The following is a 16,722-nucleotide window of genomic DNA, read 5'->3' on the forward strand; positions in this document are numbered from 1 at the left end:
TTTCATTGACAGAAATCAAAAAGATCACAAAGAGTATCTATAAGCAAACATAAGCTTCCTGGATTTTGCCTAATGGCTGGGAAATTGTGCAGGGAAGAGAGCAGGACAATATTTTCATTGGTATGAAGTCTGAYGTACTTCAGGGTTATCCACAGTTTTCTGGCTTACGCTTGACCACAGACATACACATTCTGTGTACTGCAATTCACTCTTCCTTAATTCTCTTTTAAATCTGGGTTGCAATTCTGAAGGAGCCCTGAACTCTAACTAGAAATCTGTTTAAATAWGTTTTGTAAAGTATGTCTGCTTTGAATATAACATGATAAAGAATGGTGTGCAGATATACTACAATAGCCCCCCCTTTAAATACATTTCACTGATYATATAGACAATCTCCATGGTAAAAAAAAAAGTTACTATATTTGGCTTATTCAACATGCTTGAGAAATAAGTAAAATGAGTGTAATTCTTGTTTGTATCTAACATTCTTGTAGAGAGAGATAGCCCGGAAACTTGCAAATCCTAAGCAGCCAACAAATCCTTTTCTGGAAATGGTCAAATTTCTTTTGGAAAGAATTGCCCCTGTACATATTGACTCAGAAGCCATTAGGTAAGCTTGAAAGATCATGAACAGTTGACTCATGGGTGATTGTGAAGATGATGGTAATGGCAAAAGAACAAAAATATCTTGGGATTTAAATTGGTCTGTCCTAGCACTAAATGTGGATGTGGATGTGTTTTAAATCAAATTATGTAGATGTATTCATTCCCAGCAACCTGGGAAATACAGCTTTTTTGATGCTGCTTTGCAGTGCTGTCTGCAAAATCATTTAAAAACTGTAGTAATTCGTGGTGAAAATTCTATTTGTGGGGCTTCAGTTGAAAACTATGAAGGTAATTTTCACAGAGTTAACTGCAACACTCTTCCATATAGCATCCAAATTAATTAGCTTTTGTGGGATTGTGTAAGAGAGTGTTTTGATTTCCTTTGAGACTTGTCTGGCAACCTAATTACATTCTGAAACTTGTGCAACTRTGTGTTGATCTAATGCCCTCAGCATGGTGGGGCCTTTTTTGGATGGTTTTTTTTCCCCCCTAAAGAATTAGTTTTGCAGAAAGTGAAGTCAGAGGGGAAAGGACTAATGTAATAACTTTAAAAAAATAGCAAAAAACAAACAGCAATGCCAMCACCACCACCAAAGGACTGTTGCCTTCCCTTTATATATTGTGAAAACCAAGTAGTCTTGCTTGTATTTCCAGACTTTACCTTTGTCATACTTGTTTGTTTCTTTTTGTATCTCTTATTTCAGTGCACTAGTAAAACTAATGAATAAATCCATAGAGGGGACAGCCGATGATGAAGAGGAGGGTGTAAGTCCTGATACTGCTATTCGTGCAGGACTTGAACTTCTCAAGGTAATCTACATTAATGCAGCTATAGTCTGTTATGGAAGGGACAAAAGTGGTATGAGTAATGACTTAATGTTAGCATAGCTTTAATAGTTATTACTTAGATATGAAACTGTTCGGTTGTTAATACTCACTTGAAAGAATAATGAAAGAGATGGTTTGTTGTAAGAAATACGTTTTTGAAAGGATGCCGAGAGATGAAATGTACATGCTAAGGAAGAAGTTGGTTTCTGCTTAGGGAAGTAGACAAGAAGGTGTAGAGGTAAAGTGAGAGGCAGGGAAACTGGGAGGAACACCTTTTTTGGGGTGTGTATGGCACTGGAAGGAAAACAAGCAATTAGCTCAAGAGCCACATTATGTATAGAAAAAAGGGAATGTGTTCTCAGTAGTGCTGAGAAGTGGAAAGGGAGRAAAAAAGGATTTGAAATAATCTGGAAAACATCTGTGATAGATTTGGATGGATTCTGTAATAAGACTTTTGAATAAGTTACGAAGAGGAGTATGAAATATAGGAAAAAATGGAGGGGAAGGTTACATAATTAAAATGAGACATTTCAGAAGTGTGAGTGAATGAGGTGGAATTTATGGAGACATATCACACCAAATTTGGTAGTGACAATCATGGTAGAGGTAGTACAGAAGTATGCAAAGAAGTAATGTCTATCTGCTAGTGTAGCTCCGAAAAGAAATCTGCCGAGAGTGAAGATTTTGTTGGTGTCACACAGAGATGCTTCACACATTAATACTCACACAAGTGGGCAGCTCTGGTCAATGAAACCAAGCTAAGGTTAATCCAGAGAATACACAAAACACACACAACTTTTCATTGTTCTACCTACCATATGTTTTATGTTTTCTACCTTGTGTTCTCTTTATCTTGCATTATCTTACATTTTGCTTAATACAGTTTTACTTTGAGATAAACTTTTTKTCCCTCTTGTCCTGCCTTGAATCTCTGTATGCTTAGTTTCTTACTTGGTGTTTCTCCTATTTGACAGGCTGTGTTATATTTCATTAGCTTGAGATTAAAAGGACAATAGCCCATGTTTTGCTTGTAGATATTTTAACCTTCTTGGTTTCTTTTCTGCTCAGGCAGTACAGATTCTGGAGAAATTAAAATTTCAGTTCAGTTAAATTAAGTTGGAAGTATTCTTAAGTAGGTTGCAATATAAATGAATACTCTTGAATAAGTGTTTGTTAGAAGAAGGGTGGTTTTATATATTATGTAAGATAATGTAGTATCTTACATTATATGTAAGATAATGTAGTATCTTACAAAACAGTCAGAGGACAGGAGGATCTGAAAAACAAAACCTAGATGAATTTATTTGAAAATCGATGTATATCATCTTCTCCACAATGCAGTTGTTGAATGTAATAGTTTCTTATGGGCACATACGAGCTTATATTATGGTAATGCTCAGCAACAGCCATMGTTCTGTTTTTCTGATGATTCATTTACCATGAATAAATACACCTTTGTTTTAATATGTATCTGCAGGTTCTGTCCTTTACACATCCTACCTCGTTCCACTCTGCAGAGACCTATGARTCTCTACTGCAGTGCCTCAGGATGGAAGATGATAAGGTAGCTGAGGCAGCCATACAGATTTTCAGAAACACGGGTCACAAAATAGAAACAGACTTGCCACAGATAAGATCGTGAGTATTCTGTTACGTGCTGCTTTTCATATTTGGCATTCTGCCTCTTGCTTATTCAGTATGTTGCACCTGTGTCTTGTTAATATGAACAGCTTGTTTCCCATGGTTTTGTTTTCCTTCAGTACCTTTCTATCTCTGTTCCTTCATTTTTAAACTCTGTGCACTCAAAAGTTTTTACATATTTATTAAACTTATTAGGTACTTTTTAAAAATCTTACAATAGACACATTAAAACCAGTGCGTAGCAAATCTTCTAGACTGCAAAATAAGTAACAGCAAAAATACAGCAAAGATATAATTCCTTGGCATAATTTCTACTCAAATCTGTCTTGCACAGTTTTTCTGTCTTTGTAAGGACCACAGATATAATCTCTGATGGTTAACAGCTCTGTTTGTTATTAAACAAGATGGGAAACAAAATCTAAAAGCAGGCATGAATTTCTACTAAATTATTATTTCTAATCAGTTATTGGCTGTCTGTATGTTGTCATGCAATTCATGCTGTACTGCTGATTAAAGCTGCATAATCTACTAGGTATTCACAGACTATTAAATACCTTGTGAGTAACATCTAAAATCTTAAAATCAGCCTGTAAGTTACTAACTTGTCCAAATTATAAATCATGAGTTTCARGTTCTCATATATTGAAAATAACATTTTGGATATTGCCATGTTAAAATGCATACCAATTTGCACTTTRAAGTTCACTGTAAAACTAAAGCTGCAGCCTCAGCGATTTTTTTGAACATGGATCAGATTTTGGACAAAAGAAAAACATTGCAAATTCAGGTATATGAGACACATTTAAAGACGTTTGTAGGAGTAAAGAGAAGGAAAATCCCAGAAGTCCCCATTGTCAGTATAGTTCCCAGTACAGTGCCAAGTGTCTTTAGTTCTCTACCAGAATTTAATCAAGACYGAGTATTGCTGCGCTGTATCATGTTCTCTCAAAGGATATGGTATTGCTGAAATTTCTTTAACTTTGTGCTTTAGCCATTATTGGTGAAGTTAAACCTGGGAAGTCTTAACTTAAAAATGTACTGTCAAAGTGGGGGTCTAGTCCTTGACATGGTTTCCAGTCAAGTCATGTTGGCACTCTGAAAGCCAAAAGCCATGCCAGTGTTTACACTTGACACAAAAAGGAGTCTGAGGACAAGTAGATATTCCACATTTCATATTTTCAGAAATCTTTATCATAAATTAAAGATTTGATACGATCAAGAAGATTGTTTTTAGTGGCCTGTATGTGTTTAGTGTTTTCTTGAAATGCTTCKGTGAGCAGGCTACTTGCTGTCTTTTGAAGCCGTTCACCAGCAGCAGTTCAAGTTCTTCCTTGTATAGGAAATGAATAGGGGTTTTGTGCAGTTCAGGGACAAAGACTACAATATGACTCTGATGGGACCATTGGCCATGCTCAAAGAGAGCCTATGGACCAYGTGTGAACTGGTAGATGTAAACATGTAAAGATCCATGTCAACACATCAGGTTTCACCTTCAGCAGATTTGTGTCAGTTGGGCTGTGCTTGAGGTGTGRTTTGTAACTGCGGCCCTAACGCCTGGCAAAGACGTTTAATCTACATGTGCTTAACACCATGAAAACTGTAGGTTAGGCATTGAAACTTGCTTTAACTGTGGGTTTTACTGAATTCYTTGCTATTTTGATTCTTAATTAAATTTGTGAAATGTTGGTAGGTTTGAGGAGAGATTTTCTGCTTCATCATACTGTTAACATGCTTCTGAGGGTCTTTGGTTTTGGATTTCATGGTGGTTTKGAGGAAAGCGTTTGAGGTTTGATTCTTTCATCCTGGCAAGCTGTTCTTTAGCCTCTGGTTGCTGATTTTTATTATATGGAATATGTCAGTAAATGCTTGATGCTGAATAGTTCATGTTCTGAATACTGCATTGCTAAAGAGCTTTTCAAGAAAGCAAGGAAATTTTGGGAGGATGTTTCTGTGTCAGACTCCTAAGCAATTTTGTTTTTTCATGTCAGTTGCTGGATGAGTTGTGGGATGAACCTCCCACATTAGTGTCTCAGCTGCTGAGCTCTGAGGGGACAGGCCTGCTTTCCAGCCCTGCTTGGGGAGTAAAACTGAACAGTCTGACCAGCCTGGACCTCTGGAGTGGCCTCTGCCCTGCACTCCTTTGGTGCCTTCTGATCAGCAGATAGATTTCTGGAGATTCAAATTCAAAATCTCACAACAAAGAAATTATTTACTTGGATACATGTTGTGTTTAAAAGCTACAGTTTTAAAAGCCTATAATCACACTGATGTTTAGTGGTTATTCTTAGCTTTCACAGATTTTCTTCAGCCCTGTCATTCCCAGGTGTGGATAACAAGTCCAGCAAATCACCCTAGCTGAAACTGTTGCCCCCACCTCATATTTGGCTTCCTCAACAGCTTTATTTTGATCATTATTCTCTTTCATGTTTGATTTTTTTTTTCCTGTGGGCTCTTTTTTTCTTCTGTGTTTACAGTCAAGATGTTCAACAAGTATTGCTAAATACAATTTTGTCCTGCTTTTTACTTTATGATTGTGATCTTCCCTGAACAGACTTCAAACGAATGCTTGATTTATGAGACAGTGAGGATAGATTTGTATGTGTGAAGATATTTATTCTTTTGTAGATTGCAAATTGCATTTTGAAGTATTCTATTTAATGTTCGCAGAACACTAATTCCGATTTTGCATCAGAAAGCAAAAAGAGGCACTCCTCATCAGGCAAAACAAGCTGTTCACTGTATACATGCCATATTTTCAAATAAAGAAGTGCAACTTGCACAGATCTTTGAGGTATGTCTTGCCTTTTTGTTTTTAAGATTTATTAATTGATACTAGTAATTAAAATTAATTCCTACTGTTTATTAACAGATAACAGTTTATGAGATCAGAAAGCCTATAGATGTATGGTAGATGAGATAAGTCATTAATTTTACATTAGCAAGTTATTAATATTTGTGTCTTAAAGTGACAATTTCCTAATATGCTTATGTCTGGTAGATGAAGGTTTTCCTTTTTGTCAGCATGGGAGAAGTTTGGAGGAAATAAGGTAGATATGCTGGACTGATGCAGTGCAAATCCCATGGGGACACATTCAGCAGATACTAAATGAGAGATAACATCCCCTACTTTCTAACTGTGTTGAATTACTGTGCTTCAAGGCCTTTGCACATACAGACTTCCCTCACTAAGGCAGTTAGTGCAGAATAACTTTACTGTAAGCTCAGACATCAGCTAACTGCTCACTTACTGCTTTCTTGGACAAGTTACAAAGCAAAAAGACTTTCTGTACAGAGCAGAGAGGTTATTACTTCTCATCTAGTCTTTTAAATAATAACATCATTAATATGCACTTGTAAAATATTTTAGCTTCTTAATCTTGGCTGTCTTTGAGCCTRTGCATAATTTATAGGTGTGAAAAGSTTTGGATTAAGCTTGCAGAGTTCAATCTCTGCTTAGATTTCTGTGAAGAGTGCTCGTTCCCTCCCTAATACCAGAATAGGATGCAATGGGTGTGGAGTGATACAGGAATTGTCCTGGTGACTGTTACCTGGAAGGTAAATACTGATGGCTAATAGAAATGTCCTTGGTGGTTTCCAAGGTTTTGGCTGCTGTTTTCTACTTTGGCAGTTTGGATTCAGGTTTTCACAACTGCTATAGAATTGATTCAAAGTTTTTTCCCATGTCTGAGGTTTGAAAGTGTTTCACAGTTAAAATAAGAAGACAATACAGAATTCGTTTTGCCCTTATCTTACATGAGATTTTTGGTTACTCTGTTGAATAGGAAATTGTATTAATTATATTTTTGATTGCCGATTTCATTAATTCTTTTGGAAAAACAGTGAMATGCATCAGCAATCCAGCAGTAAAATAAATTAAGACATGCTAGCTTATTAACTGAAGTTGAATTTTGAATAATTTTTTTCTTTTTCCTTTCTCAGCCTCTTAGTAGAAGTTTGAATGCTGACGTACCAGAACAGCTTATAACTCCCTTGGTCTCTTTGGGTCATATTTCTATGTTGGCTCCAGACCAGTTTGCTTCACCAATGAAATCTGTCGTTGCAAATTTCATTGTGAAAGATCTCCTAATGAATGACAGGGTAATATTTCCTTTTTTTACTAAGTGCTTATTATGCTGTCTGCCTGTTATGAACTGTGTGGAGAATCGAGCTTTTTTGTCAAATGAGTCAATGTTCTGTTAGTGATTAGTACAGTGATAATTGCATTGTAAATGGTATTTTTGTGAAAGAAAGCCTAGTAGTGCCTTGCTTCTGGTTTTACTTCTGCATTTTCTATATGGGTAGAACCAGTTTGTAAACTTACATGAATTTCTATAGTCAACAGGTGAGAAAAATGGAAAATTGTGGTCTCCAGATGAAGAAGTCTCTCCAGAAGTACTAGCAAAGGTGAGTGATCTGCTGTCAGTAATGTGTGTATCTGCAATTTAAAATTTACTTTTTTTCAAGTTGTGCAGTGGGGAGTATGAGAATAAATCCCTTTGAATGTTTTTGTATTAGTCCTGTTAGAATATTATTGGTTTTGTGTGCTATACATAGAATTGATAGAAACTGCATTCTGTTGTCTTCTTTTACTGATATTATCCTGATTTTAGAGAAAATAAAGAGATTCAAATGTTGTAGTTTTCCTTACAAAAAAAGGTGACTTTACTGACTTGTAAATAGATTTGAAATAAGAGACCCTAATGAATGTGAATCTAATTATGGCCATTCTAGGAATTTTTATCTAGCTGCTCTTACAGCACGTATTCTGCATCCACTAGATGCACCTGTGCAAAGACAGTGAGCCATAGTTTAAGTGTCCTKAGGTCACAAACACTGCTTCTCCTTCTTCACTCTAAATATTTATTGTTTCATTTTGTTCCTTTAAAAATGTATTGGCTCTAATACACAGGAATCTAGGGGAATTTCAGTTGGACAACAGCAGGTTTTACTAACTTAACAACTTTGGCAAGTAAGTTGATTGTTGACTTGTGTGCAATAGGTGCAAGCTATTAAACTTTTGGTACGCTGGTTGTTGGGTATGAAAAACAACCAGTCAAAATCTGCAAATTCCACACTCCGGTTGTTATCAGCCATGCTCGTCAGTGAAGGAGACTTGACAGAACAGAAGCGAATCAGGTAGATTTTGTTCCTTTAAGGCTTCCCTAAATTTTACTGTAGAATTTCAAAGAATGTTGGTTTTTTTAGAGTGCTTTTGGAATGTTAAGGTCAGCACAATTTTAGCAACAGGTCTGATCAGAGTACTAATATTAGGGGTGGAATGGCAGTATAAAATTATGTTAAATACTCGCTCTGTCTTGCAATTTGCTAATACCTGTGGAGTTTCACGTTAGATTATTTTTGTAGTAAAACACATTGTAGAGTAAAACTCCTGCAGAGGATTTTTGTAAACAATTGGTAAGATCTAACATGCTTGGAAGTTGCACCCGTATCTTGGGTGTAGCTTCTTCATTCCAACTGTGAGGTACCTGCATCTCTGCTTCATCTTCAGGGTGAAGGAAGGAAAGAGAAAAACAGTGGCAAAAATGTTGCCTTCATTTAGACAGTGATAGGAAAACGAGACACTTGATACRACCTCATTTCACTGTTTTACTGGAAGTAGGGATTTTTTGTGGGGGAAGTAGGGCACTTTATTTTTCACAAATTTAGTAGGGTTAGTTTAGCTTAATATGAAGCTGTAGTGCTGTTACTTCATTGATTGGTCATTGATTGTGTAAAAAGAAGAAATTGAGACATGCAGGTAATTTAAGGATAGTTGTGGTGAGCTGTGATTAATTTTTTTTGTTTCTCTCTCTGCCATGTTTAGTAAATCAGATATGTCTCGACTGAGATTAGCTGCTGGTAGTGCAATAATGAAGCTTGCACAGGAGCCCTGTTACCATGAAATAATTACCCCAGAACAGTTCCAGCTCTGTGCACTTGTCATTAATGTAAGTAACTGCATTAGAATTGAAGTAACCCTTAACTGAGTTCTTAATCCTTATTGTCTGCGCTTTTGTTTCTCCTACACTGAGTATATTCTGTTCGTCACTGCAGCTTTCATAAGAATTATTGAAGTCTCAATTTCAAATATTTATTGTGATGCTCCCGTTGGTGTTTTTAACATGTCTTCTCATAATTCCACCTTAACTGCCTTTTGTTTGTTTTTAAAGACCAAGATTTTGATGGTTGCACTTCAATGTTTGTGTTACTGTAGGATGAGTGCTACCAGGTGAGGCAGATATTTGCCCAGAAGCTGCATAAGGCACTTGTGAAGTTACTGCTCCCTTTGGAATATATGGCAATCTTTGCTTTGTGTGCCAAAGACCCTGTGAAGGAGAGAAGAGCACATGCCAGACAGTGTTTGCTCAAAAACATCAGTATACGAAGAGAATATATTAAGCAGAATCCTATGGCTAACGGTTAGTATTTCAGTAAAATTGTTAAGAATACAATAGTCACATGCTAAACTGGAAGGAATAATTATTAAACCTTAAGCAATTGGCTTTTGCCAGATAAGTTTAATCTGTTTCCTCATATTTATATTAGACACATTCAAGTCTGAATTTTCTTAGTTCAGTATTAGCATAAACCATAAAATACTCCTCTGTGTGTTGCTGAGAATTATACATGTAAAATACAGTGCTCTTATGGTTGTAGTTGTTTCACTCAAAAAAATAAAACTTTGTTTCCTGGTATTTTTAGGTTTTGTCACCTTTTCCCTGAAGCAAAACCAAGTCCTTTTGTAGTAGTAAAGCTTGTTCCATTACTTTTAATGATTCATTAGAAGTCAAATTTGTAGGAAGAAAATTCAAAGCAGAATTTTACATTTCATGTTAGAAAAGGTTGTACTTTGAAAACGTTTTTCTTACCGTGTATGTGTGTAATATAGAAGCAATTCTTTGTTGTTGTTACTGTAGAAAAATTGCTGTCCTTGCTGCCTGAATATGTGGTACCGTATATGATTCACTTACTGGCACATGATCCAGATTTCACAAAACCTCAGGATGTTGACCAGCTTCGTGATGTCAAAGAGTAAGTGTTAAGTGGTTCTAGAATTCTTATGCTGAGAATTTTTCTGCACTTGAAAAGAAACTGATTAGGAAAAAAAAAATTAGGAAGAGGAAATACTTTTTTATCAGCAGTATCTTGCGAAACAGTAAATGGAAGAAATGGATATATGGAACACTTTTACCATGGGAAGAAGGCATTAACAACTGCTTAGCAGTATATTCTGAAAGCCCAAATGGTAGCATCTAGTTGTCATACTGTAGTATACCAAATTAGCAAGTTGTCTGTGCTTCTTTTAAAGTAAGTAATGATTTTAGAGTCTTGTCTTTGTGCCTAGGAATATTTATAGGATGTCAAGTAATGTTAGTTCAGATGTTTTGGTACTTTTAAAATAGAGTGTTTCTCCARGACTCAAACACTGAGGCTGGGTAAAGTCTTGCCTCGCTAGAAAATAGTTTTACCCTTCCTATGCAAGTCTTCTATAATTCATTTGAAGTTTGCTGCTGACTTCCCATTTGCACTGTACATCATCAGTGTAGGCTTAGCACTTCTTAATGTATTCAGCACAGATTATTGTATACAATACTGTCATACTTGGCAGGAGCATGTTTCGTGCTGTTTCCAGATTCAGACCTTCTTGTGTCTTAAAATTAAGACATCTTAATTTTAAATTCTTATGTTCCTTATGTCATGCAATGAATTTTAAAATCTTAAAAAATACTTAATACTTAAAAATTGTTCAAGCATGTTRCCTCTCCCACCACACAGTTTTAGTTTTAGTGTTTCCGTTTTTTGTTAYATTAAATTTTGATGAAACAGCTTTGTTGGTTTTGCGTTAGGCTTGTACAACCACATATTACAATATACATCATCCAAAAAGCAGTTCATTTTTGGCATAAATAGACCAGTTCAGATCTTAATTCTCTTTGCACCTTCACCTATGACTGATTCTTTCTCTGAATGAAAAACTTGATTTGTTCTGATTTCTGAGTTACTTGATTCACCCCTGATCAGCCTTGAAGACAGTGAAGATTTTTTTTACCTGATCAACTAGTCTACATTTTGTCCTAGGACTTCTTGTTCCTGGCAACATCTAAAAGCATCCTCCAGCATGTTCTTTATCCAAAATGCATGGGAACAAGTTCTGATTTGCCGTCACTGAGTTAATACTTTCTTTGAGAAGTCCTTTCTAGTGCACAGAGCTTTTTTGGACGCTCCTTGTATAGCTTTTTTTGTTGTTGAATTTTCTCCCTCATGTTTGTCACAGACAGGCTGAATTAGCCAGAAAGGACTGCTCCTAACAAAGAAATACTCTGTAGAGGAATTTTGGCAGGAATAATTGTCTGAAGAGTCTCCTGCGATATGAGAAAAGTATTTTCTGTTAATGTGATAGTGTTTCTTTTAACAGCTCAGAGTGTCTTAGTGTTCACTTTAAAGTGTTAAYATAGGTGCTTACCAAGTCAGAAAAYCAGGCTTTGCAGTGAATTTTGTAGGTGTCTCTCTAGTTCATCTTTGTTTACGTGGCCTAGATACAGTGAAATAAATGCATGCTTAGCAGTTCCTGAACCATAATCTGTGATACTTACTGTTGAAGTTCTTTAAGCTTATCCTGCAGAGGTATGTTTGGGGTTGGTTGTTTTTTACCTTGGTACTGTCTTAAGTGTCTTTCTCTTCCAAATTCATATTCTGAAATTACTGAAATGGATACTAAGAAAGGCTTTATGCGACTGTGTTGCTCTAGGTGCATATTCTTTTATTTGTGTAAAATCCCATTATTGTTTTGAACAGGTCTTGTTCAGAGTTGACAATTGTTTATTTAATTTGCTGTCTTTGTGAGAAAGTCAAGCTATTGAATTTGACATGAGTTGACTGGAATTACCAGAGTATAATGTGTTCCCAGTAGTCATCTCTGAGTGACAATGGATTTTGGAGAACCTGGGTATGGGTGCTAATTTTACTGATCCTGTACTCATCCTATTCAAATTCTTGGGAATAGTGAAGAGAAGGATGTAGAGCTAACAGATTGATTTACTATAGCCATTGTGGCTCTTGGATGCAAGTCAGACTACTCTAATCTTAGTTTCTTGAACACTAGATAGCTCTGTAAGTGTTTTGATGGAGCACAAGCCTCTGAGCTTTGGAGAGAAATATTCCTTCATCTCTTTCCTTACAGTTTGTATCAGCTGAGGAGACTGGYGCTTTTGTGAAAGGGGAATTCTAATGTTCAGCCATCCTGTTTGTCTTGGGTTTTATTACCTCTTTCTACAAAATAACTTGTCTTCCAAAGCTTAAATTAGCTACTGGCAAAGCCTGCATTTTTCAGAACCACCCACCCATAAATCTTTCCCAACGAAGTACTATTTTACCATATTGTGACTGTTGACCCTCTTAACTAAATACAATTGTGAAGCTTGATAACAAGTGATAGCATGGACAGGCCAGTTTTGCTTTATATCATCACTGCAAGTTTTTTAAAACAAACTTTCTGTCAAAATATTATGTATACTCTAAATAAGGTAGATTTAAAGAAAGAAATCTAGGAAAGCTGATTTCATTATGTCTTGTCTGGAAAATTCTACACACACACACCCCCCCCCCCCAAATGGAACATTAGCAAGAATCTGACCTGCTTTTTGGATCTCCTCTCCTATTTGAACTGCAGTATTAAACTGCCTGGCATGTGTAACTGTCAAGCAGCAGCATGATTTGTTTAAGCCTGCCTTGAACGTGCTCGTGGTACACTGTTGATGGGATCTTAGTGCCCAAGTGATTACACAATTTCATTTGAGTGCTGATAGTACTAGAATTCTTTTTGTTCTAGGTTTTGTTCACATATAGAAGAGAGAAAAGTTGATTGGCTGGGAACTGTTTACAGATGTAATAATAAGCACACTAATTTGGCAGGAGTTGTACTCCAAGGAGTACAGTTAAGACTGTGTGGTAATGGTCTAGACTCTGTTTACACCTGTATATGATGTTATCTGCTTATGTCTTCAAATTGATTTTGGTTTCTTAAAAAAAAGCTAGTAAAGCTAAGAAAATTTTGTAAGGCTTTGCTGTATGTAGGAGCAGTAGTATAAAAGCTGGAGTGTAATTGCTTGTGGTTTTATGGCTTTTTAGGTGCCTGTGGTTCATGCTTGAAGTTTTAATGACAAAGAATGAAAACAATAGCCATGCCTTCATGAAAAAGATGTCAGAAAACATCAAGCTTACCCGAGATGCTCAGTCTCCTGATGAGCCAAAGGCCAATGAAGTAAGATACACAGTTGAGATTAGTGCTGGATGATGAGCTGAGGGTTTCACAAGTAGGATTTACAGGAAATCTGAAAGCACCAGCTCAGATGTTTTTATGGTCTTTCAGAGAGACCATAATTGCAAGCACTGTCTGTATGTTTCCAGTCTCATTCTGGGACAGCCATGCTGACCTCAGCCAGTATGTAATACCTAAAATTTCTTTAAATATTCGTGTTACTGCCTGCCTTATTTTAACTCCTCCTGCCTAGTTACCTGACATAAGTATCTTCTGCTGTTGGGGGAGAAAATACTGCATTATGTAGCTATTGTTAAACCCATTAGTTTCTAACTGAGGTGAGAAGCCATTTAATAAGGTGATTTGATTGACCAAGAGCTTCAGTTGTACAGCATAGTCATGTAAAATATTACTAGTTCTTATAAATAGTATCATATGAAAAATGAAGAACTTCTCCATTATTTTAAGACCCAGCAGTGTAGTTAATAATGTAATTACAAAGTATGTCCTTAACACCATGTCCTTGGTTATTTAAACACATAGTTGAAACTTCTTAAAGAACTGTATTCTGTCTGCACTGAAAAAAACAATAATTCCTAAAGCATGCTTTTCTTTTTTTTTCCTCCAGAAACTTTACACAGTATGTGATGTAGCACTATGTGTAATCAACAGCAAAAGTGCTTTGTGCAATGCGGATTCACCGAAGGACCCTGTATTGCCAACCAAATTTTTTACACAACCTGAGAAGGTAAGTTTGTTATTTTTATTTCCAAAGTAATAAATACATTTTTTAATGATTGAGAGCTGGTTATCTCCATAAGATAATGAGTGGGAAGTTGCATCTTTTATTATCAGCAATTAATTTTTTAATGTCACCTCTATGCTGTGCTTTATATTATGAGCATGTGGCTGAAATGCTTGTAACCAGGTGAGAGCTAATTGAAGTTTATACTGATATGTTAGCATGTATTGCTGAATCATTTCATTATGTTTTACAAGTGTATTGAATATATGAGAACATAYGTGTATTCAGACTGTATATCTGAGTTAGAATGAAAATCAGACAAAAAAAAAGAAACACGATTTTATGTTATCTGTGGCATGTTTTTATCTGTCAGTAGCTGTTTAGCTTTCTGTACAAGTTGGTCTTCTTACTGCCTAGTAATAGCCTTGGTGAGTATACCTCAGCTGTCAACAGTGGCACTGCTGCTCTCCAAGAGACATACTTCTGAAAAGTGTAAGGGCAGCACAGCTAATTCTCCAGACCAGGCCTGATGTTTTGGTTGTCCTGGAGACTGTTAATTAACAGTCATTCCAGAGTCTGTTTAACCACGATTTGGTTTCCCATTTAATTGTGAAATGGAAGATCACATATAACAGTGAGCTGGTGTCTGTGCTAGCTASTGCTTTATTCAGTTACAGGATTTCAGTCCATGTAAACTACTCAGAGTGACAAAGATAACAACTTTCAACTTGTTTAGAGAAAATGGCGCTTCTTTTCCTCTCTTTTGGACTTACCATTAAGAAAGTGCAAGTGAACARATAGGGAGAGCTGTTTTGCACCATTTCAAACAATTTATGGCCCTTTAGAAGGAAAAATGTTCATCCAGCTACAAGTACAGCAGTCATTCAGTAATGCTCGCTGCAGATCTCCACCTAAATACTAGTTTGACCTGTAGTTGCATCTAATTTGAGAAGTCAGTTGGGTGTATGAAAAAAACATGTTGGGTGTATATGAAAAAAAACATGGTGAGATTGAGACATCAAACACAAACTAATTTTTGTTTTATTTTTATGCAGGATTTCTGCAATGACAGGAATTACATTTCAGAAGAGACAAGAGTTCTTCTTTTGACAGGAAAGGTACTGTGTTTTGACAGATTACAATATCTGAATATCACTTGTGATTTTTTAAATGATCTGGACTGTTGTAATTTAAAAATTGTAATAAGAGTTCATGTACAGTAATCTGTGACTCTTTTATTTGATGACATAATTAATTCCTTGAATATACTACTTGATGTGTACCAAACACCAAGGTTATCTGTGCACTGAGGTACAGGTTCTTCATTACAGCTTACTGAAATAAGCATGGCATGAAGTTATGATGCATATAGAGAATTGTGATACCACTAGCATTGAAGATCTTAAATCTTCAATTGTAATATTTTTAATGTAGCCATTAATGCTGTTAAATTCAGCTGCAAATGTCAGTGTGCTTTTGAACATCTTGCTGTATTTCAGGAAGTCCCTTCCAACTGGAGATATTCTGTGATTCTGACATCCTGTATTTGCAAAACACAGCATCTCTGGGAGAGGCTTTCCAAAATGTAATGCAGAATTAGATTCAATTCAGCAGTAGAAAATATCACAGAATAAGGTTGGAAAAGACCTCCAAAGTAATCAAATCCAGTCATTGCCCAAGCTCCACCATGTTTGGGCAACTAATCACAGCACTAAATGCCATGTTTAGTATTTCTTGAATACTTACAGTGATGGTGACTCCACCGACTAGTGTATTCCAATGCCTGGCAGTCCTTTCAGTAAAGAAATTCTGCCATTTCCTCTTTCCTGTCTCTAGCTGCCTGGAGGCCAGTCCTCACCCCTCCTTTCAGGCAGTTGTAGAGAGTTTTAAACATCCTCACCTCCTTCAGCTGTTCTTCGTAAGACTTTAGCTCCAGACCCTTCCCCATTCCCACTGCCCTTCTCTGGACTCGCTCCAGCACCTCAGTGTCCTTGAAATGAGGGACCCAGAATCAGAAACAGGATTCAAGGTGTGGCCTCACCAGGACTGAGTGTAGAAGGGACAGTTACTGCCTTGGTCCTGCTGGCCACACTATTTATCACACAGGCCAGGTGCCACTGGCTCCCTTGGCCACCTGGGCACACACTGGATATGTTCAGCAGCTCTCAGCCAGCATTCCCAGRTCCTTTTCTGCTGGGCAGTTTCCAGCCACTCTGCCCCAGCTTGTAGCACCACCTGGGCTTGTTTTTATCCAAGTGCAGGACCCAGCACTGGGCCTCATTGAACCTCATCCATTGCCTTGGCCCATCAACCCAGCCTATCCAGATCCCTCTGCTGAGCCTTCCTGCCCTCCAGCAGACAACACTCCCACCCACCCACTTGGTGTCCCATGTGACCTGACTGATGGGACACTCAGTCCTCTTGTCGAGATCATCTGTAGAGATASTAAATAGGGACTGGCCCTAATGCAGGTCTATTGGGAACACCAGTAGTGACCAGCCACAGCTGGATGCAGCACCCTTCACCACCACTGGGCCTGACCACCCAGCCAGTTCTTAACCCAGTGAAGTGTGTTCCTGTCCAGGCCATGGACTGCCAGCTTCTCCAGGAGGATGCTTTGAGACAGTATTAAAGGCTTTAGTGA

At 37.0% G+C, this 16,722-nt stretch overlaps 1 protein-coding gene across 3 annotated transcripts in view; it reads left to right on the forward strand.

The window, feature by feature from the left end:
* Nucleotides 1-16,722, forward strand: part of PDS5A (PDS5 cohesin associated factor A) — a 71,886-nt gene that overhangs the window by 45,855 nt on the left and 9,309 nt on the right. For all 3 annotated transcript variants that reach the window (XM_057371791.1, XM_057371793.1, XM_057371792.1), the window contains exons 17-29: nucleotides 495-610; nucleotides 1,311-1,416; nucleotides 2,912-3,072; nucleotides 5,743-5,866; nucleotides 7,015-7,173; nucleotides 7,411-7,479; nucleotides 8,075-8,211; nucleotides 8,900-9,023; nucleotides 9,290-9,494; nucleotides 9,993-10,107; nucleotides 13,204-13,336; nucleotides 13,962-14,081; nucleotides 15,134-15,196. In XM_057371791.1, coding sequence (XP_057227774.1) covers nucleotides 495-610; nucleotides 1,311-1,416; nucleotides 2,912-3,072; nucleotides 5,743-5,866; nucleotides 7,015-7,173; nucleotides 7,411-7,479; nucleotides 8,075-8,211; nucleotides 8,900-9,023; nucleotides 9,290-9,494; nucleotides 9,993-10,107; nucleotides 13,204-13,336; nucleotides 13,962-14,081; nucleotides 15,134-15,196 — 1,632 coding nt within the window. The remainder of the gene's footprint in view (nucleotides 1-494; nucleotides 611-1,310; nucleotides 1,417-2,911; nucleotides 3,073-5,742; nucleotides 5,867-7,014; nucleotides 7,174-7,410; nucleotides 7,480-8,074; nucleotides 8,212-8,899; nucleotides 9,024-9,289; nucleotides 9,495-9,992; nucleotides 10,108-13,203; nucleotides 13,337-13,961; nucleotides 14,082-15,133; nucleotides 15,197-16,722) is intronic.

This window comes from Malurus melanocephalus, unplaced genomic scaffold (genome assembly GCF_030028575.1).
Source record: "Malurus melanocephalus ecotype Western Australia unplaced genomic scaffold, MMel_1.1 scaffold_157, whole genome shotgun sequence".
Classification (NCBI taxonomy): Eukaryota; Metazoa; Chordata; class Aves; order Passeriformes; family Maluridae; genus Malurus; species Malurus melanocephalus.